At 45.4% G+C, this 26,580-nt stretch overlaps 3 protein-coding genes across 4 annotated transcripts; 2 read left to right on the top strand and 1 right to left on the bottom strand.

Moving 5' to 3' along the window:
• Positions 1–531: 531 nt before the first annotated feature.
• Positions 532–14,031, top strand: LOC135394100 (transmembrane protein 117-like). The gene is made up of 11 exons (XM_064624604.1): positions 532–716; positions 1,314–1,452; positions 1,530–1,709; positions 3,811–4,044; positions 4,169–4,428; positions 4,532–4,767; positions 7,056–7,316; positions 7,390–7,516; positions 7,785–7,940; positions 8,081–8,250; positions 8,814–14,031. The coding sequence occupies exons 1-11, from the start codon at positions 647–649 to the stop codon at positions 9,093–9,095; spliced, it is 2,115 nt and encodes a 704-aa protein (XP_064480674.1). The 5' UTR covers positions 532–646; the 3' UTR covers positions 9,096–14,031.
• Positions 12,119–26,390, bottom strand: LOC135394101 (12S rRNA N4-methylcytidine methyltransferase-like). Of its 2 annotated transcripts, none has more exons than XM_064624605.1 (7): positions 25,568–26,390; positions 19,984–20,139; positions 19,782–19,918; positions 19,519–19,710; positions 18,249–18,446; positions 17,515–17,716; positions 12,119–14,892 (listed from the first exon to the last, which is right to left on the bottom strand). In XM_064624605.1, the coding sequence occupies exons 1-7, from the start codon at positions 26,222–26,224 to the stop codon at positions 14,680–14,682; spliced, it is 1,755 nt and encodes a 584-aa protein (XP_064480675.1). In that variant the 5' UTR covers positions 26,225–26,390; the 3' UTR covers positions 12,119–14,679. The 2 variants fall into 2 exon arrangements, with proteins under 2 accessions (XP_064480675.1, XP_064480676.1); XM_064624606.1 differs by lacking the exon at positions 25,568–26,390 and adding an exon at positions 20,231–20,474.
• Positions 20,656–22,293, top strand: LOC135394103 (angio-associated migratory cell protein-like). The gene has a single exon (XM_064624608.1). It carries the CDS (start codon positions 20,820–20,822, stop codon positions 22,065–22,067), a length of 1,248 nt encoding a protein of 415 aa, XP_064480678.1. The 5' UTR covers positions 20,656–20,819; the 3' UTR covers positions 22,068–22,293.
• Positions 26,391–26,580: the final 190 nt, after the last annotated feature.

Genomic DNA, 26,580 nt, shown 5'->3' with positions numbered 1-26,580 from the left:
TCAATAGAAATCAGAAATGTGCTACGTTTACACACTGCAAGTCTGTGACTTCCTGAAACACTGGTAATTTAAATTGTCATTTAGATATTTTTCAACACTCCCATGTCACAATTTGACAGGACACTCAAGAACACACGAGAAATCCCCTTTCCAAATCCCACATTTCAGAAAAAAAGGAAAATCTTAAGCTAACCGTATATTAGTCAACAGAACCAACGGACATCCTATTACGTTACCTCGATTCAGATTATTTTATTTATGCATATATATATGAACTTACATTTCACATGAAGCAATGACTGCTGAATCTATGGCATTAGGAGCTACCCATTCCATGGACACCAGTATACGGGGATGGGGGCGGGGGTGGTGGACAAGATGCCCCGAACCCTCAGAATACAGAATATTGCATGAGTGCCATTTCAGGCGACATCACTTTGTCACTTCAAAATTCTTGTCCCATTAACGTTGTCTCAGACACTCACTCTAGAAAAATTTTGTTACGTCACCCTCTGAATCTTTGCAGAAACGCTGCAGAGCACCAAGGGCATTGGCCGTCGAGCTTTGCTGTTCTCATGGAGGACTGTGCACCGTGTTGAGGCAGCACTGTTAGTAAAGACAGCTGCGGTCGCAAGTGAAGTGAGCTATGTGTAGGATGGAACGACTTCCGGTAGCTTCCGATAACAGTAGTGAATCGGACCCTGATGCAAACGACTGTAAGTACTCGTAGCCTCGTTTCCTCACTGTCATTGGGGGGGACAAAGCCATCCGTCTCAGTGAGACCCAAACAACAATCGTTACATTCTAGTTGCGAAGAAGTTGAAACCACTGTTGTCCGACAACGAACATGAAAAAAAAAATTAGCGGTCATTTTATGACAAATGTGAACGAGACCTTCCCACAAAAGCTGGACCAGAACGCTCGCTGACACAGTTAGTTAGAGGGGGTCTCCCTCAAAAGTCTCCTATTCAATCCAGCTTCGGGAAAGCTGTTGACTTTCCCTCCCTGACCCACTCATCTGAGAAATAAACGTCTCAGCGGGGTTCGGGACCCGATTCATGTGCACGCATCCTTCTTTCCCTACTCTCAAGGTTTTGTTATTGCTCACTCGCTTTTTGACCATTCTTTGTCATTTGTTTTGACCGTTTTTGTTTTGACCACTTTGTTTTCCTTTTTTTTTTTGTTTTGACCATTTGTTTGACCATGTTGACCATTTGTTTTGACCATTTGTCATTCCCATCCTCCTTGACTTCCTGACACTGTCTTCCGCTTATTAGAACAGATGGCGGGGTTATCAAAGTCGTCTTCTGCAGGTTTCCATCCACCCGTGAGTGGAAACAAAAAAGACTCCTGGGCGACGGCCACTCAGGCAGCGATCAAGTGCTTCGAAGCTAGGCTGGCGTGTTCTGAAGACGGAGCGTGCGTCAGCCATTGCTGTCACCAGAAAATTAAGTTAGTACAACTTGTGGCTGGAGGTCGTCCTATCCAAAAACGCAACAGCCCTCCCTTCTCTCTCACATTGACCACAGTGCAGACGGCCGGTCTCCCGAGTCTGGCTGCACGAATCTCGCGCTGGACGTGAACAGGACCAGACGGGGCAGCCAGAGCAGCATGGGCAGCAGGCTCAGAACCGTGGTCTTCACGTGCCGCGAAAACAGCGACCTCAGCCTAAGGCTCGACGACATACGCTACATTGACGAGAGTGCGAGGTGTGTATCGCGGCAGAGTATCCCTAGAATAGTAGAAATATGGCGGTCGTCGAAAGAGGCAGACACCGGCGAGATTTGAACCACGCGCCTCTTGACCTACCAATTGGGCCACGCTGGCACCTGCTTTCCGAAGACACGCCAATAAGGAGCCCCGTTCGACTAACAGGACACACGCTCACTCCCATCACGCTCTCTCCTACGTGAGAAGACAATCAAGAGGCGCGTGGTTTAAATCTCGCCACTGTCTGGCTTTTTCGATGACTGTCATATTTCTACTGTTCATGTTCTAAGGCAGTGGTTCTCAAATGGGGGTCTGTAAAGGCACTTCCTGAGGTCTACGTCTACAGAGTACAGATACAGGTTTGACACTTTGTATAAGTAACATTGCTCCACGCTTCAGTGCACTGGTAACAAAACTAATGCAGTCATAGGCTAATCATTCTTTCATTGCTGCCTGTGCAATAAAAAATACTAAATTATCTCGGTTTTGAAGCAGCAACTATATAGCTTGTGCTCATACCTGTTGTCCAAGAGGACCCTCTGTTGGGCACGTTGGTGACTAGACATGAAGACAGCGCTTGTCCTGTCTTCTCCTCTTGCGTAGTGTCTTTTCGCGCTTTTTGTTTTTATCTTCATGTCATACCTGTTGCTCTCTCCCGTGTGTGAACCTTCAAGGTGACCTTCATCGCTCTCCCCAGCCCAGAAGGGGTCCTTGACACGTGCACGACTGAGAACCACTGTTCTAAGGCATTGAGGCTTGTGTCGTGTTTGTCCGTTTGTGTGTTCCAGCCTCGGAACAGTTACCTTCCGCCGTGTCTCTGGAATGCTTGCCGCACCTGTTGCTGTCGGTGCAGAATAGCAGTCATGAGAAAGCTACTTTAGGAATGTTGCCAAGTTATTGTTACAGCTGCTACATACAGTGAACCCTCGTTATTATGACCATGGTCGTTCCCGAAAATTTTGGTCATAACGCGGAATTGTCATATTAATTTGCAGGGCTTTCACAGCACTGTTCCCCAAGAGTGTGGTCATAAAGCGCGTATGTCAGATTATCGGGGGTCGTATTAACGTGGGTTCACTGTACAACAAAATATGCAGCGAACAAATGGTTGATGATGATCACGATTATAATTCGTGGCTTTACGTCGCGAGACAAGTAAGGGAGAGGGAGGCAATAATAATGGTGCCGTGGTGTTACACGTAAGGTTTGTCTGCGCAGTGTGGCGACATGTTGCACGTGCCGCAGCGTAGGATTTCGGATAATTTGGACCACCCGGGGTTCTTTTGACGGTGCTGGAAGCAATGTTTGCCTCCCCCACATTGCGACTGCCCTCGGCTGGGATCGAACCCGCGATCTTGAGCTCAGCAAGCCAGCACGCTACCGACTGAGGCAGTACATGCTATGTATTTTGCTGTATGTTCAATTTTTGTTACCCAATGAAGTGCAGACGGCACAAAAGCTTGTCAATCAAGAGCTTGTTTTGAGATGCTTCGTTATTTGTAGTTTTTGTCATTTCAAAACCTCCTGCAGACCGAGCTATATTTCTTCTTCCACCCTTGAATAGTAATTAGGTACTGTAACTAGATACTGCAATAAGTAACTAGTTACAACCAACATCCGATAAACTGGTCCCAGGTTTGATACACTGTCCCAACATCCCGCAACTACTTTGGGATCTAAAAAGGTGCCACACACCATGTTCGCAAACAGGAGCTCCATTTCTGCGTACCACTTAGGAGGGGATGCATCACACAGCCCGACCCACGCCACTCCGTCCCCAAAGGGAGCGGAGGTAACAGACTTTGGGATCTAAAAAAGTGCCATACATGTTTGCAAACAGGAGCTCCGTTTTTGCGTACCACTTAGGAGGGGATGCATCACATAGCCCAACCCACCCCACTCCGTCCCCAAAGGGGGCGGAGGTAACAGACTTTGGGATCTAAAAAAGTGCCATACATGTTTGTAAACAGGAGCTCCGTTTCTGCGTACCACATAGGAGGGGATGCATCACACAGCCCGACCCACGCCACTCTGTCCCCAAAGGGGGCCGAGGTAACAGACTTTGGGATCTAAAACAGTGCCATGCATGTTTGTAAACAGGAGCTCCGTTTCTGCGTACCACTTAGGAGGGGATGCATCACATAGCCCAACCCACCCCACTCCGTCCCCAACGGGGGCGGATACAGCAAGTGCCAACCCACGTCCCATCTTGGTCCGGATGTCATCCAGCGACCAGCGCACCCTTGACGAGCAACATGACGGTCTCCCACCCCACTACCATCTTGAAGCAGATACGCAGAGCAATCTCTCCTACTACGTTGAAAAAGACTTTAGGTGAAACACTGTTTCTTACCTTTTTCTACAGACGGATGCATGCTTAAAGTACCTCATTTTAGGACTTTTACTCACCCCCTTATGCCTCCTTGTAATACAGGTGATGCCATTATATTTTCCGCAGGTACTTCTTCCAACATCCCTACAGTCGGCTGTTTGTCAGCTACTTCGTCATCTTCTGCAACTTCCTTGTCTTCGCGGAGGACCCAATATCTCACAGCCGCACCGAGAGCGAGATTCCCATATTCGGGAATGTCTTCTCCTTCGTGTGCACCAAGTACCCCCCAGAGTGGGGGTGGCGTTTCCTCAAGGTCCTGCTTTGGCTGGTGGCCATATTCTGGGGTCTCGTCTGCGGGAAGTACTTCATACATAACTTCTTGCTCCGTGAGGACTGGTTTTTCTCTGTTTCATGCCGAACATCCATGAGATACCCCTGCGAGATATCGGACGTCTGGACATTTCGTAACTGACCACTTTTTCTGTGCAGGCAATATGTTCAGGCTGAAAATGTTCAGAGAGGAGCAAGGTACCTGGATGATAATGTTCATGACAATGCTCATGTTTGTCTACATGTTCTCCTTGGTGTACAACACCTTCCTCATGAGCGCCCACCCAACTCCTGAGCCTTATCGCATTAATGCCATGATGGGCATCACAAATGCAAATTTCATGAAAGCTGCGGCATGTGGGACTTGGCTGGGAGATTTCCTCACTGCCTGGATGGTGAGTGGATTTGCCACATTGTGGAAGACATGCGACGAACTCGGATAGCCTCAACCACGTCGAGGTCAGAGTCACAGTGCAAAATAGCTCCAGTAAATTTGCAGCCAACTATTTAGGGTTGGGGCTTTTCATTTCCGGCTATTACACTTCTCGAGACATTCTGAAGCGCGGCAAAAATGAGTGCAAAACCAAACTTCACAAATTTACAGGTCTGAATTGGCTTATAACATTATAAGATAACTTAACAACTTCCATTTTTCACCTATCTCCGCCCTACGTTGCAATACCCCGGAAAATATAACTGCTGAAAAGGAGAAATTTCCTCTTTTCTGATTTGTTGAAAATCTTGCGTACTAATTAACAACATCCAGATTGATACAAAAAATCAGGTAAGAGAGCGATATTATTCTAAATGACAGTTTGTTCCGAGTTTTCTTTTTAGCGTGTATGGCACATGCACATAACCCACACTGTAGTGCAACGCCAATCTTGAAATCAGTCGACGGCTCCTGTTACTCAAACTATATTGAATGCAACAATAGCACTTTAAACATACTTAAAACGCACTTCGGGTGAACAGTTCACATTGGGTCCTCAGTGTCTCAAAGTCCAGCCTCGCAAATTGGTTGCAAAGCTCATTCCATTCTGTGTTATAGCTGAGGTAACCAGGCTTTTTCGCGAGAGCCCTCCTGACCGCATTGCGTACGTCTCTTCCCGTTATTTTCTTCTTTGTCCTCATGAGCCAGTACAGGTCGAATCCAACGCACATTTTGTGCCATCGCTTCGCCAGTTCATCGTAGACAGTCCTGTACAATTTAGCCTGTGTCAGTCTGTAAGCAGTTTCTTCGTTCCACTCGTATATGACATGCAGCTGTTGTACGATGAAACGGATCCCAATAGGGGTCCACGTTAGAAAACCGTTTGCGAAGACTTTGTCTTGGCGTTTCGGCAAATGCGGTCGTTGCTTTGAAATGTAATCGTCGGACGTGTCTCCGGTCAAAAAGTTTTCGAGGTCCTTATGCGCAACATCGCGTTCGAGACCGCATTCCGACAAGTCCTTCATGTGGAAATAGCATATCAAAACTCCGGAGTTATCGTCCAAGCTTATCATCCAAGTGCGCGTTTTGCTGTTAAACCTCACACTTCTGACGGACGCCACTATAGCGAAGTTCCGAACGAATACTTCGTAATAATGAAGACTGTATGTCACCGAATCTCCTTTCTTCTTGCTATGGAGAGAGAAAACGTCGCAAACTCTGAGGTGCCACACGTGTTTGCTGGGTATTAGGGTCTTCAGGGGGTCTCCTTTTTCGGGCTCCAACACTTCTCGCTCATCTTCGCTCGGTAATGTCAGGTCGAGGGAATCGGCATCCCAGTACGACCTGTCGAAATCGTCGTCCCTTACGTAGGCGTCTTCCGTTGGTAACGGCCTGCCGAACACCCTGCAGAGTGCGTCGGTGTCACGTATTTCGCATTTTTCGTCATTTTCGAAAAAAATCAGAAGTTCTGCATCGTCCATGATGTAGGTGTGCCTGGATAGCACATGTAGCAGCACATCGGATGAAAGATGAAACTTCCCGCTACCTGCCTTTCACTTTATGGCTTTCGTTGGCCGCGTTTGTGGCTTACGACATTTTATTGGCTTACGTCGACTCGTTCGTCGATCACGTGGTATAGGGTATAGGTGATAAGTGGTGATAAGAAATCGCAACTGCTCTGAACGCTCCACGTTGCGTGCTGTGACATCCGCAAAGAACGCCTGTTGAAACATCAACTGACTTTTGCTGTCAAATTTAATTTTGTTCATCTCACAGCAGAAAATTCAAACTGTCACTTCGCCAGTGTTGGTTCCGGGTTCACCCCCCCCCCCCCACCCACACACAACATCGGAACTCGTGCATTTGAGAATGGGAAAATAGGGATGAAATCCTCCTCCCCATGTAAAGTTGCCATGACCCCCCCCCCCCCCCCCCCCACACACACACACACAGACAAAAATATGGCCATGCCATTGCTGCTCAGAGACATGCAGCAATTAATGTGATATCATTGCACACAAGACCAATAATGTCCACCTTACTGTTCTCTATAAATACATTCTTTAAAACGATTCTGTTCTATGCAAACTGCCTAACTCATGGAGTTGAGGTAATCCCTCCATGTTCTTGCAAGATATGGCCCGAAGGTCAACATTTCGCCTCTGTACTTTTCACAATACAAAAAAAAAAAAAAGAAAACCTAGAACCATATCAATGACAGTTTGTAGTGAGAAGCTCCTCTCAATTTAGGTAACGGACATGATGTTGCAAGATGATCTGTACCCAAGCTGGGCGAGATCTCTCCGGGACTTTTGGCGTACCCATGGCCGAACGCGGATCATCATCTTTTGGACGGGAACTGTGACACTGTCCACGGTGGTCATCACGCTTATAGTCAGCGACCATATCTCTTGGGACTACCTCAACCGGGAGTTTGTCGCCACCACGGAACTGTCCCGGGCGTTCCTCGCCTCCTTCATTCTAGTTATGGACCTGCTTATTGTTATGCAGGTACTACATAATTAAGCTAATTACCGTGAACTGTTACAACTACTACTGATCTCAATACATCACCGTTCTACAGGATTGGGACTTTCCCCATTTCGTATGCAACCTCAACATCAACCTTCCTGGACTGCACGCTGCTTCATTCAAATATCGCATGTTCCAGAAATATGTGCACCTTCCTGAAATTGTCTTCCATATAACTGGTAAGTACGGCGCTTATGTCACACACATTAAAGTAGTAATGAAATGACTTTTTAAATCGTCTTAGTAATTTGTCCAGCCGCGTATTGGAAGTAATGAAACAAAACATTTTTGCTCCATGCAAACTCTGCTGTGCACTTGCCAAGACTTGTACAAGACTTGTTTTTCTTGCATGAAGTGGAAGAACGTTTTGTCACAATTGAAAAAACAGAGTTTGTGTTTTGGTTGTTGCACCCCTCCTAAATCCTTCCCCTTTTTTTTTGTTGACAGGCAAATGGTTCAACTACGGCATCATCGTGATAGTGATGATGCTGGACCTTAATATGTGGAAGAACCAGATTTTCTACTATCCTCCAGACTATGGTCAGTACATTGGTCCAGACAATAAAGTGCGCACGGTACCCAACTATACCGTACTAGCCACAGGTAATCATGCTTAGTTTGAACTACGAGTGTTACTCTTATATGAGATGTAGTATAAGACAACTACAAAGTCATACTAGTCCTAGGTCTCTCCCATACATCCAACAAATGATGCACCGAGCACGTTCCTCATTTCTTTTCAGGCAACCGTTCGCTATGGACCTACGAAAGTCGTTGGTACCAGATCAACCCCCGGACCAACCACAGCCTTGTGGAAGATGACATCCTCATGAACTCTCGCTACCTGGGCTACCCGCTCTCCGTCAAGAGCATGGCATTCATCCCTTCCATCGTGGGATTCTTAATGTTTGGGGTACGTCCACACATAATTCTGTAGCATCTAAAAAGGTCGGCTTTCGAAACATTGCTTTATTTCCACTAAAAAGCCCTATGAGCACACCTATCGCTATCCCCTCCATACCTAAGGGAGCCATCAGAGACTGCAGAGACTGCAGTGTTAACAAAGCTTTGTATGTCTAAATATCGATATGTCAAATTATTTTGATTCCCTTCAAATTCTGTACGACTACGCTCAGTGGCTGAGTTGGTAGCATGTTCACCTACTGATCCCAAGGCTGCAAGTTCAGACCCAACAGAGGACGCCAGCAACTTGGTGGCAGGGTACAAGTTGCTTTAACATGCAGTCTTTCGCGAGGGACATTAAATACGGTGTGCGCCGTGTGTTGAGATTTCAGCGCACGTTAAAGAACCCTCAGGTGGGCAAAATTAATCCACGGACCGACTACTGTGGCAATGCTCATGATCACAGTCATCTCGAGATGTCAACTCACAAATTATTATTATTATTATTATTATTATTATTACTATAAATTCGGTACGTGCAGGTCTGACTATACTGCAATTTTATTTTTGCAGATCCTGACGTACTTGTACGGCCGTTTCCCGCCAAAGACGGACGAGACTGCGGGGGGCCGGCTCCGTCGTCGTAAGCCGTCATTCCGTTCGAGCTGGAAGCGCGAACGGTCGCGGACCTTCTCACCACACCGTGCCCTCTTCCACTTGGACGTAAAGGACCCGGCGTCGCGACTGGTCCGCCCGATGGCAAAACTGGTCGTCTGCTGGGATGTGCGCTGTGGGGCAGTTTCCACCCACAAGCACCATCCCCCTTCTGCGTCGTCTGCTAGAGAGTCTTCGTAGTGAAGACAGGCTGACAACAGACTGGTGGAGAATGTATCTGCTGCTGTGGGTTGGATGGGAGTGCGAGTAGGTATAATTCGGTACGCTGCTGCATGGCATTAGAACTACTGGGACGGCAGTTACCAGATATGGAAATGGACAAAGTTATACGACACATCCTAGAAGGCCCCCCGAGATCCATTTATGTTTTGAGTCGCGTTAAACTTGCATTTTTCCCCCATTTTGTCTTTCAATAGTTACGTGCCAAAGTGCACCAAAAAACCGCAATAGCCAGCAGCACCATCTCTAGAATATAAGTGCACCTGACATGACTGAACACATATTCGAGTACCGCTGTACAACAGTATAAGGCCTACACGTCCTAAGTGCATGCGTGATGTAATTATGGCTCGGTGAAATGTGTGCAGAGATCTCCTTCTACTTAAACCAGATAACAACATCGAACACTTTGAAGCGCAAAACTATCTAAATGTTACTTTCTTTTTTTCAAAATGTAACTGGTTACAGCTACAGTTAAAATTACAATAACATAGTTACTTTTTAAGAAACAAAAGCACAGTAAACGCAACTCTCAGAGTTTGTGCTGTCCAACTACTATCACACGCTCGTTGCGCTTAAATGGTACCTATTTTTCAAAGCTAACTCACTAAGCTCCCAATGCTTAAATGCCAGACCATTTCTCGCCATGGCAAATGACACGGCTTCCGTTTACACTGAAAATAGTACTGAAACTGAAGAGTCTAGGGAAGTTGTTTGTGCTTCCAGCCACGGTTGCAGCAACACTCTCCATCAGTCTGCAGCGTCCCGCGATGCGAGGAACGCGGAGGAACGCTTTGCAAGTGGTCGTCCTCTGTGCGCTCTGCTTCCTGATGTGCGAGGGTGCACGTGCATGGGATGCCCAGCTTTCTGCCTTAGTGTGTGTGTTGCGCGCATGTGTGGTCGAGTGTGTAGGCAACACCTCAACAAAGCCCCAACTGGTGCAGCATGCACGAGTGTTTGTCGTTCAAACTTCAGATTATCTGAGTCGTTTCCCAACAAGTGGGGGATCGTGGAGTGATAACAAATGATGTAAAATGCTGTGGCTCAACGTTGCTGCTTTTAGGGGTTGTCTATAAATGATGCACAATAAGGACATTCCTCAGGCTAATACTTTATAGATAAAAAAACTGGAGGAAACGAACCGTTTTGCCGGATTTTGCACAACTTGTAATGGTGCGGTAATTGCAGTATGGGTGGCGACTCAGTAATTGAACCGAAATTGTACCGAGCTAAAAGCGGTAAGCGAGATAAGGTCACGCGAGAAACAGTATAGCTTTGGCTCTCTCATTGATTATGTGGCATGAGCAGGTTTAAGCTACAAGAATTTATCTAGACTTTGAGCGAACTGTAAGTGTTCAAAGCTGTGATCAAACGCGGAGAAAATAATAAATATCGACACTTAAAACTGAACTGAGTACAGTTAGTTTCCAGAGTCTAAACTAAAATCTACCTCGAGTGAATTAAAGGCAAATAAAATAATTCGAGAAGAGCATAAAAATGAGGACAGCTCAGGTGGTTTCCACAAACCTTCATCGATAGGAGTACTTCAGGCTCGACAGTTATTTATGGACGGCCCCTAGAATATGCATGTGGTCTGTTGTACAATTTTCGGGGCACACTTCCCTCTCTTTGAAACCGATCAAGGCGAGAGTAACACAATTTACATCTCAAGGGCTTTCAGCACTGAAAATTTTGACGCTGGGACTTTAGATCCATTCCATAGCATAAAAGTGAACAAAAACCCCCTTACCCATCCTATAGATATGCCACTCACATTGTGCCTTCTGGAGACAAAAACCATTAATACAGACACCAACATCAGTGAGAGCAAAAAACAATCTAGTACATACATTAGTGATATTCTGTAATATTACGAGAAAGAAAAAAAAGAACATTCCACTTTTTTTTACGTTTATACTCTTCAAGACGTCCTGTCCTTCGTGGAACAGTGCAAAAGTAACGTGACCACAGCGCTGCTGCGCTAGAAACGTGATCTTCAAAATGATGGTACAACAACACTTTAATGGCAAACTGCAATGGCGTATGTTTTTAATGCGATACAGGGTCTTGCTGTTCCGGGTTTTATGCTGTACCGAAAGTCAGCAATGAAAACTCCAGAGTTCTTTTTTTTTTCTCCCAAAGGTGCACTGAGGTGCTATTACATTTTGGATTAAATTATAAAATTTCTATTACATTATCATTATTTCATGTCACATATTTCATGTCATGTTACATTATTATTATTACGTCAAATAACATTATGGGAGAAAATTTTGGTTCACAGGTAAAAGTATTGTCACAAATAATTAACTGGAAATCATGTTTTCTGTTAGACAAGAAAGATTTAGCAGTTGCGTACCGTGCAAGTTTCACGTAATTAATGAACAGACATAATCAATACTATACTTCAGTTCAATCAACAGCTAAAACCAGTTCAATTTTTAATTTTGATTACTTGAAATTATTTTATTTATTTTTAAGACACAAATTTTTAATGTAATAATAATAGTTAAATTCGGATTGCTAATTATAATTAATATTAAACAATAAAAAATCCAAACAATAATTAAACAATATTTTATTTTAATGTTGCTTTAATGACCTAAGGTAACAGATTCAGGTAGTGAAAGCCCGAGTTTAACCTGGAAAAGTCAAACCCGAATGCAGTAATCAGAAGGTATATTTTGTTGTTGTCCTACGGCCAACCCGCCTGATTCCATAGCTGCACCAGTCCCTGCCAAGTTGAGGTTATGTAACCAATGTGCTGCATCTAGCAAATGTGGCTAAATAATGTTTGTAACGTGGAATGCGGTCTTCCTTTGGACCACAGATATATATATATATATTGCATACATATTATAACAAATTACCTTGGGATGTGTTTCCTGCAGGCAAAGAGAAAACCGTAAGAAAGAACCACACATTTGATAGGTGTTTGTACAGATTCTTTGTACGGGTGCAACTCCGTAATGATGAGAAATGCCTTGTGAAGTGCACTGCATTTATTATGATCTTAGGTCAGACACTGGTTGGAAGCAGCCTGCAGTTACACGAAAAAAATTTTGCATTTATTGTGAATGCCATCGTACACGGAGTGGGGACAGGAGCAGCTCGTGAAACGTCGACCTCCCCCATGTTGTTAAGATTTTATAGCAGCATTTATCAATTGGTTACATAATTAGATGTTATGTAAATTTTGTAACTAAGTTTGGAAGATATTTTGTGAGACTAACTTTTAGAATGCTGTAGTATATAGTGCAGTTACAGTAACAGACTTACAGTATAATAACTGTTAAGATAAGTATTTAAAGAGATTGAAACATTTAAATAATTTATTTTACTAAACAATACTAACAGTTAGTTACAGTAATAACTTTTCAGGTAATGTGAAATTGAATGGATGACATTTAACGTGCAACTTTAATGATCCTACTTGATTACCTCAGCATGTTCCAGCTTAACTCACAGAGGGAGGAAGTCATTTCAACAGCCAGCTCCTTTCAGGCGCAACAGAGCTATTCAACAGAATACATTATCGTCTGCCATAGGGGGAAAAAATTCTACCTGACAATTGCGAGGCAAACGCAATAATGGGTTTGTTATTATTCCTCTGAAGCCATTATTTTATGCAATCCATTACATTCCAGGTGGACTAAGTTATGGACCCTGCAAAATTTCATGCAGAGGAGAAACATGATTTTCCACGAGCTGTTTTTGTCAGTTTCGAAAACGTTATATGCAGTATGTTTTTAATGTGCGTGAAAAAAAAGAAGAAAGAAACATTTTGTTGCATTTATCAGTGTCGCATTATCGCTTGCTCCTACCATTCTGTGCACACGTATTCACACTACTGTGGCCATTTATTTGTTTATTTTATTTATTTATTTATTTATTTATTTACATTCATTCATATAATACAGTTCCATTTCCCAGCCATTCCCTGTCCATTCCCCCCCTCCCTCTTTTCCCTGTTTCCACAGAGCTCACATTCTGCCATCTTGTAGGACTTTTTTGGTCCTGAGCCCTTCAATTCCTATTGATTGCTCTTCATTACAGTTCATTATCATGGAAGAAGGCCAATATGTACTTCGATACATGTATGCCACGATTATTGTTACGGATACAGTGGAGGCCACTTGTAGCTAATTTCTAAACAAATTTTGGATACACCCCAAAGGCCTCTATTTTATTTGCTGTGCGTCCATACCACATACAACTGCCCTCCTTCCCTGCTTTTTCCACTTCCAGAGCCAACATGGCCTTCCAAAGCTACTTCCTTCAGGAATGCTTCTTCACTTTCACCCACATGGTGCACCCACAAAATGACACTTTTTATACATTCTTTATGGAGCATTTGATTGGGCCTTTGGCTTATTAGTCTGCTTTCTGGACTGAGTTAGCAAATGTAGTTCAGTGTGCATATGATAAGTAGTACTATTGTGGTGTGGATGCCTCATCACTGTCAAAACATTGGCGTATTAGGATGCTATCATGTTTCCATAACGTAAGAGCCTGAGCCTGGGAACACACTGTGTGGCCACGCTCAGGCTTTTACATTACGGAGCTCATACACCAGCTAGCCTGCATTCACACAATTTTGTCAGTATCATGTTTCCCTTATGTGTTATGTTGGTTGTGTAGCAGATATTGTCATCTTCATTTATTTGGAGGATTATTATAAAAGGTCCCCACCGTGTTCATTTCATGAAGAAGAAAAAAAAAAACTATATATATTACAGAACCTTCTTATATTCGCTGCTTCTGCTACTGTGGTTTGTGCTTCGTAGCTCGAAGAGCCTGAGAGATCGGCTCATGCAGTGTGCAAAGTATGCAGGTTGCCTCCAAGATGCCCGTTGCGATGTATAGCAAAAAATGTTTAAATATATACTTATAAATATATACATGTTGGTTCCATGCAATTGAAAACATTCTCATGTATTCACTGCGTGGGTCCGGGTTAGCCCGAAAACCTGAGCCCGGCGCAGTCCTTACAGTTGCTTTCATCTTGGGCGCAGGTCCAAGCACGGATCTTGAGTCATGTATTAGTCTTTGTCAGTATCTATCTATCACCCTCTTTTTTTTTTTCCTTCTTTTGCTCCAGTCATTCTGTTTCACATAATCTGGACAACTGAACGGACCACATAAATATGAAACAACTGATGTTCTGAGGCTGGAACAACATAGAAGGGACAAATACATACAAAGCCTCAATTTGCCTAAGAAATGCCATGAAAGATTAAAGTCACTGAAAAGGTTAGCCAGCTGCAGGACTCGAACCCACATCAGAAGCCACAATCGAGAAGATGTGGGTTCGAGTCCTACAGCTGGCTAACCTTTCCAGTGACTTTCATCTTTCACATAAATATGTCAGTCTGGGCTTTACAGCCACTGGCCTGGACTCTCAGCATCCGCATGACAGGTTCGAGCCAGGCTGATAGATCTACACTTGTGCGGTGCTCCACACCTAAGGCACTCTGTGGACCAACGTTGATTAGCAACGTTGCTCGTGTTACATACTACCACATATTTACACGGAGGTGGTGGACTACGCCGCTTTCTCCGCCACCCTAAGTTTGGCCGACCGGCTCCGGGGATTCTCGTACACCTCATCGTCTGTGGGCAGTATGAGCCGAGCGTTCTTGACAGGTTGCCAGACCCGGATCCGCTCCTTCTCCATCTCGTCCACGTTGTGCCACTTTGTTGCATTGCGATACTTCTGAGAGATGGATGTGCTCACAGGCTCGTCGATATCGACGTCCTGCATGAACCAATCACACGGTTCACACTCCTGCACGGACGCCCCTCGGTAATCGAACTCTATCGGAATGAACCAATCATAATGTGTGCACAAATTGTAGAGCACAAAGTACTAAAGGTACAAGTAAAGCAGCAGACGTACAGGTTATGTTGGCGGCGTAGTCTAGCAGCTTGTTGCTTGTAAATCCAGCGTAACAACTGGCAGATGAATGCTAGATATTTTTAATTTGCTAGTAATATTGGCCGTAAAACGGCTCAGGGCGATGTTTTGTGGGAAATACAGTCCCCAATTTGTCAAGCAACAGTGACTCATGTTCCCGACTGGCTTGTTGCTCATAATGACTGCGTAGCCAACATGCAGCCAACTTGGATGGATGGTTTGGCACCCCTGGCGGGCCTCTTTGTAACGAGGGTCCAGCTCCGGTGGAGCGGACATACAGTAAGCAATCATTTTAGCCACAATCAATCATTGCACCATTTGCAATGCAATCATTGCATTGCATGCAGCCACAATGCAATCATTTTAGACACAGTGTTATGCACTTGCAATGTAGTTCTCCCGCCGTTCCTGACAAGCAATTCGCAGTTGGTGGCGACTTCACCACAGTGTTGCTCGTAAATTTCTATTTTAATTTTCTAAAAACTACGAGCGCAATTGGGATGAAACTTGTGAAGTAAGAGGACTGAGGGCTCAGGCTGTCGAATAGATACATTTTCTGAGATTGCAGCTCTACTGCTTTACGGTACCTTTAAAGGGACCATCGCATCCGGAAACGTGTGCACGAGACCGTAATGTTGGGCCCCGCCTCACAGTCTGCTCGGCCAAGTTCCTCTTCCGAAAACAGCTCGCATATTAAATAAACGAGTCTTAAAGATTCGCACGCCTCTGCAGCTAAAGAAGCGCCAGTGATAGTAACACCAAGATAACACGAGCCAGGCACACGTTTAGGAGTGCAGCACAGACGATTGTCTCCCAGTTCGTCTGCTTCGCGTGCGCACTGCAATATCACAGGCAAAAAGTCCGCAGTCAATATGCCAACTTTTGCTTAGCGCCGCGACTTCCGGCGAGGCCATGTCACGTGGAACACAGTGTTATGCTCCTGACTGTATGAATACGTCTGACGCTAGCCAGAAACAACATTCCACGAGCCGATGACAGACTTTCCGCGAACTACAGACGCCGTCCCCCCCCCCCCCCCCCCCCCCCAGCAACTCCCTGATTGACGTTGCCTGAGTGACATTTTCCCCAATTTCCAGAGAGGGAACTCCGGCGTACTCTCAACATCCGTCGTTTGCTCTTGCCCTGCATTGCATCGAGTTACACGGAAACTACATTAAGTGCGTAATGAGTTAAGTCTTCATGTCATTCGTGTCACGCTATAGAGAGATATTTAACGGCATTCATCTGAATTACAGTTCCCGCATAATGAGATCGCCACAACTCATTCGCCCACGAAATGAGTACCGTCGCTCCCATTGTCCGAGTGCAAGAGCAATTTATAACTTCCACAAAGCCACTCTGTACTGCGCTCCGCACAATAATTTTATAGATTACGCGGAAACGAGCATTATTTTTGGCAAGATGACTGGCGTTGTTAACGATAGTCGATAGCTTTTTTTGCATATTTGCTTTTGGCACAGACTGCCACCTGACAGGCAAGGTGACAACAGTTTCGCCGACACAGTACAGATCATCGATTCTGAAATAAAGCAAATTTTCTCATTTTGTGGGATATAATGGGTATTTTCAATCTCTCGGAACACGTTTACACTCTTCAAGTACTCCATCTCTTATGCAGCTAGTGGGAGGCCCGAATCGACATCATCACATTTAATGTCGTTCCAACCTGACATGCAGCACGACTACCGTAAGGAACGGCATTCGGGACCCGACTGACATTACACGCTAATGTCATTTATTCTCAGCGATGGCCAGTAGTTAACTACATGTAGTTAAACTACTAGTTAAACTACCTGATTGTAGTTAAAAAGTAGTTATCAACTACTTGGAGAAATGTAGTCTGCAACTACTAGTTAAACTACATTTTCGAGTAGTTAACTACAGTAGTTAGGTTACTGCAGTCGCCAACTACTCCGATTTTGCCGCAAGCTTTACGGCACTATTGTGTTTCCGACTTTTACCTTGAGCTACTTGTTTGATGAGAACGGTGGTGCAGAGCAATTGTGCCGTGCATATGTACTAAATCTTCACTTTTATCACTGCTTGTGATTCATATTTAGGTGTCTAAGAACGCTATAGAATGGGATTGGTGTTGATGGACAACGTTAAGTAGTTATAGATGTAGTTAAACTACATTGCAGTAGTTAAAGAAGTAGTTTTAACTACCTCCCCTGAAAGTAGTTGAACTACTAGTTAAACTACTCAATTGCAAAGCAGTTAGTAGTTATAGTTAAACTACTGTAGAAGTAGTTAGTGGCCATCACTGTTTATTCTGCCCGCGTAGCAGCGGTATAGTTGGTGTCGGATTTTTGGCGTTATTGTCGATGATGAACGAAGAGTGAAACGGCGCCATAGTTTCGGAATCGACCGCGGCGGATGCGACAGTCTCTTTAAGCGGATCACAACCCACTTTGTGACATGTGAGAGGAGGAGTAACGATACCTGGAAGTGTCGCTTTACCACACGGTCTTCGAGGGAGTGAAAAGACAGCACTAGCATCCGAGCTCCGGGTTTAAGCAGTCGAGAAGCGACGTGAAGGGCGTAGCTGAGCTCGTTTAATTCGTTGTTGACAAAGATGCGCAATGCCATGAAGACCTTTGTTGCAGAATGTGCTGGTCGCTGCAGTTTGTCATGACGCTCGTAGCTGGAGAGAAAGCAAAATCGGTAAAGTTCTCGAAATTTATGTTCCACAAAAGCTGGAGGACAGAGACCCTTCCTGGGTATGTTTCCTCCTGTTCTACTTCAAAACACTTTTCAGCACAATTGTTTTTCATCCTCGCTTTTTAAACTCTTTAAATGAACTCTTTAAAGGAAACTCTTTTAAAGGAAACTCTCTTAAAGGAAAGATTCGAAAGATTCATGGGTTCGCAGAACCTTCCTTGGATTCATATTCAGAAAATTCTGGATTCATCCCATCTCTGTTAAAAAGAGTGAGAGAGAAAAGCTGTAAGCTGGGTCTGCCATATGAGCTACATCAGGTTCACCCTTTCACACTAAGCGGCTTGCAGGACAATTAAAATGATCGGGTTTGAAGGCATGCATGTGTGCTGGGACAGCATGAGGCTTCGAATAAAGCAATAATCTTCTTAAAACACCCATTTCACTATAATGAAGGTGTACCGTACTTCGAGAGAACTCTACCGTGCCTTGGAAAGCAGCTATCAACAAGTACTCACCGTTCACTGAGGGCTCCGCCGACAACCTCTGCCAGTTCCCACGTGGTAGCGATACGCTTCATCATAAAACGTGAGTCTATGATTGCTTGCGCCACTTTCTTAGATTTCTTCTCTTCTCCGTACACCTTGAAGATTCGCGCAAGAGATTCCGCGTCGAGCGAATTCACCACGTCTGCAGCCGTTGGCTCGTCCGGGTACCTGTGGGATAAAATACGCGCATGGCTCAAGAAATATAGTTACTGCTACTTCAAAAAGTAGTTCCTAAACACTACTAGTACACGTAGTTGGTCATCGTCAAGTGTATGTTGAGTACTACACTTCTGGTTCAAAGCAACAGTCTAGACCCAAATCAAAGCTAAAATGCCGTCACATGCTTGGAATCACTGCGCAAAATATTTCAGTTAAATTTGCAGCCAATTATTTATAATCAGATTTTATAGCCAATGCTTGAGCTGTCAATAACTTTCCAGTTTCTGTCCTGCCAAGCTAGCAGTCAAGCTACAGATTTGAGACATAACTTGTTGATTATACTATTTTACAATATCTGAAAAGCAGTCTTTCATCATTTCTATCTCTGTCACCTAGCGCTGCGACATCTGCTTACGTAGATGAAACCAGACGTGAGAGTGTTGTTCATTTTTCTCGTTTAAACCAAAACAGTGTGTCCGTTGGTTTTACCTTGGTTGCTGATTGACAACCATTATCTTGGGCAGCCCTCTAGTTTATGTCCAAGCTCTCGATCAGCACCGTTGTGTCGAAGCACACAGTCAGGAGCTTCGTATGACTCCAATGTGACTACGACAATCTCAACGGTTGTCTGATCAGACAACCCTGTGTCAGGTCCAGACCACGTCCTACTAGATTATAACGACCACGTCATAATCGGCAACCCCTATGAGGGGCCCATCCGCACGATCCGCTACTCATCGGCAAGGGAGATCTACATCATGACTGGACAGTGGAAATTTGAACGCGCAGAAGCGGACACACGATTACCGTAGCAGACGACAGCAACAGCTCCTATGAAAACGCGTAGAATGATGACGATAATCAACTTTCGAAGGGGTATCTCCCGTGGGACGTGCACCACTTGTACAAAAATACTAAGGTAAGCTGGAGTACAAAGTATTGCAGGAATTGAGGAAGCAATAACCGGGCCGACGAGTAGCGCCAACACTAGCCTCCAAATGCGGCGCGGGGAAGGGGTGCCTATGACATGGTCGTTATAATCTTGTAGGTCGTGGTCCAGACTACCATAATTTCAACACACCTTTCTCTATCCATTCTCATATCCAACGGTCCATCACGGCTCAAAGAAAACCCACGTGAAGGGTCATCAAACTGCATTGACGAGCAACCGCAGTCCAAAATCGCACCGTCGACTGAATTTGGCTGAACTCCGTGCTGCATGAGTAGGCTCTCGGCCTCACTAAACCGTGCTAGTAGGGGAATGAGTCGATTTCTGTCAAATAAAACAAAAGGTGACTTAAAGGAAATGACTTTTGCTGCTACCTAGCACGCCGTAGAACTTACGGAAACTCCTCCGACATAGCAGATGCCATTCTGTACGCTAGAGGATCTCGATCAATGCCGTAAACCCGAACATTTTGAGCGGACTTTAGGATTTTTCTAGTGTGTCCACCAGCGCCAAAGGTGAAGTCAATAAATGTCTGAAACATGAAAAAAATGGAACCGTAGAGATGTCATCTTTTCTTCTATTTTTGGAATAGTGTACCTGATTGTCTTTCACGTTGAGATGTTGAATTATTTCACGAAGCATAACAGGACGATGGGATAAATCTGGTAGCTGTTCATTGGGTGCAATATTTGAGAGCCTTCGGGAGCCAGCGATAGATGTGCACCGGTTCAGACGTTGTAGCCTGAAAAACAGCTATTGCATACTCCATTACTCATATGCAGCTCCGAAGTGTGTCTCACGAAGCATAGCCGGTAGTAATCGCAAAGCATTCATTCCAGTATACCTCAGCTGCCATTGCGGGATGGTATAAGGCTAAGGAAGTCAACGAGTCACGCAAAAAAATGTGGTAGTCGTAAAACGGAATGAGTATCGCTGCACATATTGTCAACAACAATGCTGTGATGTGATAATATGAATTAAAACTGGTAAAACGGATAGAGCAAAGCGAAACCGCGCTAACTTCCTGACATGGATTACTGGATTTGGATGTTATTGGATATAAGGTTACGATCGTGGTCGTCGTGGTGTTCAGCCGTTCAGCTTCAGCTTTGCAGAAAAAAAGTACGACAAAATATTGCCCGCATAAAGAAAAGTCGAAATTACAGGTTAGTGCATAACAAATACACAAATATACGTAATAACACTACAAAATGTCACGAGCTACAACAATGAGCACATGCCGCAAGCACGGCCGCAGCGAAGGGCGAAGGCACTTTCTACCTAGCTGGCAACACTGTCGAAAGAAATCCGACGACAACGTGGTAAGGGCAACAGAAAACACTGTGCCAGTACTTTATTGAAGTAATTATTACAACTGTCGGCCACACCAGTTCTCCCACAGCATTTGGCCGTCTTGTGCGACATCGCATTGAATGCGCTTCGACACTCCGCCACCCATGGACGACTTCAGCGATCGCGACGACGACGACGACATTCCAGGCGACCTCGAAGATGATATGGAAATAATAGAAGGTTACGAGGACTCGGACGTCGACAGCGACGAAGCAAACTTTGACGATGACGAAGCAGGTGGTGGAGACACGCATTTCCCGGCACCATCGCGAAATGACGCCAAGATCACCTTTCAAAGCCACGACCAAGCCGTCTTCAGCTGCGACGTCAATGCCACCAACACGTACGTCGTATCGGGAGGTGAGGACGACCGTGCGTTCGTCTGGAATTTAACCAACGGTGAAGTGTTATTCGAGTGTACAGGACATAAGGACTCCGTAACATGCGTAGGCTTCAATCACGATTCATCTTTAGTAGCAACGGGTGACATGAGTGGATGTATTAAAGTATGGGACATTTCCTCTATGAGCACGGTCTGGGAATTTGAAACGTCCGACCTCCGATGGCTTCATTGGCACCCTGTCGCTAACGTACTCTTCGCTGGCACCAGCGACGGAAACGCATGGCTGTGGAAAATTCCCAGTGGTGACTGTAAAACCTTCCAAAGTTTTGGAGCAGAAAGTTCAGCAGGGAAGATTCTTCCGGACGGCAAGCGAGCAGTAACATCTTACGAAGATGGAACGTTTAGGATATGGGACCTCAAATCCGCTACAGTCAACCACTCCATAACTGGTAGTGCTGCCCACAGCTCAACTATAACCACACTGGACTGTTCGTCGACTGGAGACCTAGTGGCTACTGGATCGACTGACGGCCTGACCAAACTTACCAACGTCAACAATGGCAAAGTTGTAGCCACCTTCGGCTCAGCAAACAGCGAAAGACCCGGCAACCCTGACGAAACCGAACTCGACAACAGCAACTCTGTCGAGAGCGTCGCGTTCGCACCAGGCTCGTCGAACATCCTGGCCGTCGGCTCCCTGAACGGCAACTTGAGCATTTGGGATGTTCCGAATCAGATGGAGAGACACACCTGTCGTCACCCAGGGGGAATCGTGAGACTGTTGTGGAACGGACAGAATCATGTAATAACAGTTTGTCTCGACGGCGTCGTCAGGGCTTGGGACACCAGGTCTGGCCAGCTGGTCAAGTCCTGGGAAGGTCACGTGGCTGGAATACTGGACGTGGCCCTCTCGCCTGACGGAAAGACTATTGTCACAGCATCCGAAGATTGTACGTGCGCCGTCTATAAGGATTTGCCCGATTAGTTACACAAAGTCATCCGGCAGAGTTAGTATTAAAACGTGTCTCATGAGTGCGCGTCGTCAAAATGCATTTTAAACGCACGAAGAAGGTTAATATAATTCTACTTATTGACGAAAATGTCTGTGATATGATATTTTTCTGATTTGCTGAAAAATTTGTGTGCCACATTAGTTTCAAAGTGACGCACCTGAAAAGGTGAAAATAAAAAAAAATATTTGTTGCACTGCAGAGGTTACCTGGAAATAGCGAGTGTGTCTGTGTCCCCCATGTACCACAACACAACCATGTGTACGAAAACCATAACTGCACACAGCACACTTTCATTGGATATACAAAGCGTGTCTGCTAAAAATCAACTCATTCACATACAAACACGTCTCTCGAAGAATATCTATAAGCATTTATTTTCTCTGTAGAAAATGTGTAAAAGTATTACGAAGCGCGGAAAATGTGTGGCATAAAATGCTGCATTCGTAGATAACTCTCGTTCACCAGCTCAAATACGATACAAAAGGTGTAATATACAATAAAATTTGGCATCAGTGGTGGTGAGTGAGAAATGCTGTACATACATGTTCCACCCGTTCAAAAATGCTGCCAGCCATTGCAATGAGGATAAAATTAAATAGAGTATCTATTATGCAAGTTTTATATAAAATAAACAGGAACTGACAAAAAATCACTGGATGGTACAAAATGAACATCAGTTGTGGGCAGGAGGCTTTGAAGCTAATATTGGCAACCAGAAAATGTAATATCCAACGTTGAATGCAACGTATTATATCAGACAAGGACTAGCATTGCAAGATTTTGGAAGGGGAATAATGCACATGAGAACTTTCCTGTTCATTTTATGTGAATGTGCTTGAAAGGTCTGCACATGTTCAAAACTTTGTTGTTGTTTTTTTTTCAATTGGTAATTTCTCCAGAAAAAAATTCAGATTTAAATGGTTCGTGATAATTCTTGCTGCTGCTTTACTTAGATTGTTTGAGGTAAGAGTAGCCAAAACTATTGTTACATTAGCCATTAATTCGGCTGTTGCCCACAACTGGTCAAATTGCAGTACCGCATTACGGGACTTCAATTTGAGCATCACAAAAGCAATCACAAACAGAACCAACCACAAAATGAATCACCAATAATTCTGCTGCCTTGAAACAGACAATGTGCACTAAAGTCATGAAGTGCACATATGCGCAGTATATGTATGATAAAACACTACGGTATTTGTAGGGTATGAAATTTGATGCAAATTGCATATCTCTATAGCTCCCTTGATAGCTTCCAACTGACACAGCAGCTGGAGTACCATATTTAAGATAAGAACTTTGCATGGAACTAATAATGAGACAATGATCCTGTGCAGGCATCAAAGCCGTTCCGAGGCATACTTCGGCCTGCCGCAGGACAAATGGGAAGTACTTGTAAATAAATAAGCAGAGGATTGAAGTTCATAAACACCAAAATGATTTGTGGTGAATACACTGTTTTAATTTGAATGGATAATGGATGCCCTCTCACACCATCTTTTTCTCTTTTTTCGTGTTGTGAAATTGCCGCTTTTTCAGTTTTCATTAGGGATTCATCTTTGCCATAGTGCAAACACTTGAACTGAAACATGCGGTGAAGGTATTCTTCTGGGAGGTGGGGGGGTGCATATTCTAATCTTTGTACTGATGCTGTGCCAAAATTTATGCCAATTTCTCTTCCACGTTTACCCCTGTAACCCCTCGAAGAAGGAAGGGAAGGTCTACGGAGGAGTTTGTCAGAAATCAAAAGCTTGCTCACAGCAAATGAACATTGCGTTAGGAAATATATCCCCCAAAGACAGCACACATTCACAGCATGTTTTTGCATAGCGGAAGTGCCATCATTTTTGGTTGACTATCACATGGATCAAACGTTACACACGTCCGTGTAACACGATGTATTCCGAGCGAGCAACATTTCTGCCGACATCTCAAGAGTTGGCTACCTCGTTACCCCCATGATATGTTAGCTGCGCTCGAAGGAGCCTGTCGTCAGAAGTAGCGGATTCTGTTGAGGAGCTGTTAAGTCACATTCTCGCTAGTTTGATTATGCTTTTGCCTCCTCCGTCTCTGCACGTTCTGCATTCAGAGGCGCAAGAACCATGCCTGCCGAGTCGGACATCAGGAGCTCACGAAGACTCTCTGGAGCGTACAGTTCACGCCCGGGCGACCCGTCGTTCACTGCTACATCCTCGCAGAAGCAGAGGAACAGTGTGTCGATCACCATTTCGTAGACTGACAACATGCAGTGCGCGATAAAGGCTGCGAAGAGGCAGACGATGAAGATTGGAACTGCATAAAAGTGCAGCTCCGGATTGTTCCTGAGCAGGAGAACTCCGACGAGACCCGTCAGGGCGGTGACCAGGCACTTTCCCAGAAAGAGGATGAAGTCGCCGACGCTGTTAATTGTCGCCACGCGGAGTGCGTTGCTGACCAGGGTCGTGAAGGCCGTCCGAGCGGCGCTGCAAAACGACGTCCCTTGAATCGCGATGACCGTGTAGGCGTTGTGGTTCATGTATCGGATCATCTTCTCCAGACACCACAGGCAGCAGGTACAGCATTTGAGAACGCACGAAGCGCAGGGATTGTCTTGACGCTTCTTCAACCTCCGCTCAGCAAAGGTGAGGATGATGCGTGGGATTTTAAACAAGAGGATGAGGAAGGATCCCAACGCAACAGAACCAAGGTGATAGAGCATCGTGCGCACAACGGAGTGGCCTATCGGACACGACAGCGCGTCTCGGTCCCTCGTGAAGTACCACGTGGCAACAGCTCCGGCAATCGTCATCTGCTGGCAGGCCAAGATGAATTCACTCGTCCATATCAGGACGATTACGTGAAACCACCACATCGAGTGGATCCACGACGGCTGGGTGTAGTCCACAAGCGTGAACTGTTTTGCCTCGGCTGCACGTAGACCCTGGACTACGGACCTGTTTGGATGGAGAACTCCGTACGGGTAAGGGAGGAACTCGTGCGTTTCACGCTGCGGGTAGACCGCAGTCGATAGTGCCAGAAGGACGATGAGCCAAAATGCAAAGAAAGTGACGAGGGCCAGGAAAGTCCATAATGGTTGGGCCAGCAGGAACGGCATGTGTCGGATACAAGCGCCAGCCTCTTTGAAGAGCGCTTCCACTAGGGCAACCCGTTTCCACATTGCGATAACCAGGAGGAGCAAAATCAGAGTGACGATCGTAGCAACTACCGCATAAATGAGGAATGCGTGCTCGTTCTTAGACGACTCTTCGAGGAGTCGCTCGAAAGGCAGGGAGTCAAGGCCGAGCTTTATGTCGACGTAGGTCCACCAGAAGATAACCGTGATCGCGGTGAGAGATATGCAAACCAAAATCATGATCAAGAAAGACACTATCTTGGCAAGGAAATGTATAAGCAAGACTACTGCCAAGGCAATTATACAAGACAGGAACATCATCCCCACAATTTCACGCCAGGAAGCGTATAAATCACTCACAACTTGCTGTAACACATCGATGCTGTTTAAGTAGGCGTAAATGCTGTGTAAGAGATCACTTGCCAGTCCAACGGCAGCGTCAGGTACGCAGCGGTTCAGCAATGGAGTGGAGGCGCGTACCGGAAACCTGGGACAAGGTCCAAACCCTGTCACTTCCTGCTCCTTGTTAAACATGTCCAAAATCGTCTGATTTAACAGCGGCGGGTAGAGCACGCTCAAGTGAGGATTCGCAGTGACCACGTCGTACCTACAGAGAAACGATCCCGTCTCTTCTTCGAACTTGAGCAAATCCGGGACATCCGATATGTCTCGATGAGGGCACTGTTTGACGCATATTTTAAGCGAATGTTTGATATTGGAGAGATCCAAGTAGAAGACGTATTGTCTATCCGTCATGTTCAGTCCTGAGAAGGCCAAGCTACCGAACGGTTCGTTTTCCATACCGCAGGTGTTTCCGAAACTGTCGTAGCCACTGATGAGTCGGAAGGGGTTTCCGATGACGAATGCGAAGGCGCTGATGAAGATCGTGATGCCCCAGAAGGAAAAGAAGATCACGAGACAGAAGACGTCGGTGCATCCACGGGGTTTGCCCAAACGCCGCCGAGCTTCCCGATCTTCGGGAGTTGATCGACAGCACACACCTTGAAAGAACCCCATCGTCACACCCGTCGAGTGCGTACTAGAGCTATCTTCTGCCCTTCATGTGGCTCTCTTCTTTCACCGGCGACTGATAAAGCAAATATCAAGGAGCATAAACGCAAGCTCGCATCGGCAACTCAGGTTTATTGTTGTTTTCAAAGAGCGTCAGACGCGTCGCCCAATGTTGCCGCTCAACGGCCGCTCGATGTCGCTGAAAGCATGCCGCTCTGGCCGCCAGCAGAGCGCAGAGCAGTGCAAATCAGCAGGGGAAGGAGGGAAGTGGGACCTCCATGGCAGCAGATGAAGCAGTGATTTATTGAGCCACCCCCCCCCCCAAATGTTTTTTCCTGTTCAACTCCTTCCCGGGGGAGGGG

The sequence above is a fragment of the Ornithodoros turicata genome, chromosome 5, assembly GCF_037126465.1.
Source record: "Ornithodoros turicata isolate Travis chromosome 5, ASM3712646v1, whole genome shotgun sequence".
Classification (NCBI taxonomy): domain Eukaryota; kingdom Metazoa; phylum Arthropoda; class Arachnida; order Ixodida; family Argasidae; genus Ornithodoros; species Ornithodoros turicata.
This window is presented reverse-complemented; position numbering and strand designations above follow the sequence as displayed.

Coding starts and splice junctions, on each gene's coding strand:
- LOC135394101 (XM_064624605.1), bottom strand. CDS start 26,224: ATGGGGTTCTTTCAAGGTGTGTGCTGTCGATCAACTCCCGAAGATCGG. Junction 17,717..18,248: donor GGCGGAGCCCTCAGTGAACG/GTGAGTACTTGT, acceptor CTTTCTCTCCAG/CTACGAGCGTCATGACAAAC. Junction 14,893..17,514: donor TGGTAAAGCGACACTTCCAG/GTATCGTTACTC, acceptor TGGTTCATGCAG/GACGTCGATATCGACGAGCC.
- LOC135394103 (XM_064624608.1), top strand. CDS start 20,820: ATGCGCTTCGACACTCCGCCACCCATGGACGACTTCAGCGATCGCGAC.
- LOC135394100 (XM_064624604.1), top strand. CDS start 647: ATGTGTAGGATGGAACGACTTCCGGTAGCTTCCGATAACAGTAGTGAA. Junction 4,429..4,531: donor CATACATAACTTCTTGCTCC/GTGAGGACTGGT, acceptor TTTTCTGTGCAG/GCAATATGTTCAGGCTGAAA. Junction 4,768..7,055: donor ATTTCCTCACTGCCTGGATG/GTGAGTGGATTT, acceptor CTCTCAATTTAG/GTAACGGACATGATGTTGCA.